This window comes from Helobdella robusta (assembly GCF_000326865.2).
Source record: "Helobdella robusta unplaced genomic scaffold HELROscaffold_1806, whole genome shotgun sequence".
In the NCBI taxonomy this organism is placed as follows: domain Eukaryota; kingdom Metazoa; phylum Annelida; class Clitellata; order Rhynchobdellida; family Glossiphoniidae; genus Helobdella; species Helobdella robusta.
Genome location: NW_008703985.1, coordinates 1 through 1128, shown reverse-complemented (window position 1 = coordinate 1128; position 1128 = coordinate 1). Strand labels below are relative to the sequence as shown.

Genomic DNA, 1128 nt, shown 5'->3' with positions numbered 1-1128 from the left:
AGTTTTATCAGCATTAAATGATTACGGCTTCATATTATATAACTAATTTATTTTAATCAAATATTAAAATGCTAATTTTATAATAATAAAATTTTTATAATAATAAAATGCTAATTTTTATAATAATAAAAAATTAAATTCAGTAAATTTTTAATTTTTACTTTTAATAGGTCCAATAAGAAGATGAATAAGAGAAGCCACCTTGTGCCCTCCGTGTGCTAACATATCATGGACCCCTTGATTTGCAAAAAAACTGTACGGATGATCAGTCTCGCTGAGTCCATCAAAAAACAGTGGGAGGTAGACTTGGTAATCAAGTTTTGCAACGTCAACCTGTTTATATTGTAAATGTTCTTTAATGAAAATCATTAGATTTATTTAATCTTGAATTTTATTTTTGTTTCTGACTTTCTAGCACTAACTTTCCAAGCTATTTTGTTTCCCTTGGCATCGTGTTCGAGAGCCATGGGAAAATCTCCTCGATTGTAAAACTTTCTGAAATTTGATGTTCTAGTTTCGCTAGCCCTGTAAGCATTTGTTTTTGGGAGGACGAATTCCTGGCAACGATAAAAGTAGTAGCAATAGTAGCGAAAAAAATTGTTATCATTATGAGGCAATAACTGAAAATGAAGCTGCTGCCTTAAAAAAAAATAAAATGAATTACATTTGATGAAAGTGAGCGTTGCAAGGACGACATGATTCTGGACCTTGATGTGGCAGATCGACATCTGCTATGTTTAGAACTGTCAGTTTCCATCCTGCAATGTGTATGTGTCTACAAATTAACATTACATTAATAATAATTTTAAAATTGTTTTCTTCATTATTTTTCAGAGGTAATATTAGCACACACACGTGTGAATATGAAGCCACTCTTCACGCGCACTACAAGGGATAGACGCGGAACCTAGCCACTGCAAAAGCAGGACCAAGCGTCTTAAACATTATGCCATCTCATAATCCCAGAAATATCAAACAGATACGTGCATTCATTGGCGTTTAACGATAAATGTCAATGATAAAGTTCAATAATTTTTTGAAATCAGCTAAAGATAGAAAGTGAAAAACTATGTCATGAATACAGATTAAACACAAAGAAGAATATAAGAGATAAGTAAGGAAGACTGA

The 1128-nt window shown here is 32.0% G+C and overlaps 1 protein-coding gene across 1 annotated transcript; it reads right to left on the bottom strand.

Moving 5' to 3' along the window:
* Positions 1–150: 150 nt before the first annotated feature.
* Positions 151–757, bottom strand: HELRODRAFT_184659 (hypothetical protein; the record flags this gene model as incomplete). Its single annotated transcript, XM_009016569.1, has 3 exons — positions 151–333; positions 423–557; positions 665–757. The coding sequence occupies 3 exons, from the start codon at positions 755–757 to the stop codon at positions 151–153; spliced, it is 411 nt and encodes a 136-aa protein (XP_009014817.1).
* Between the last annotated feature and the right edge of the window lie 371 nt (positions 758–1128).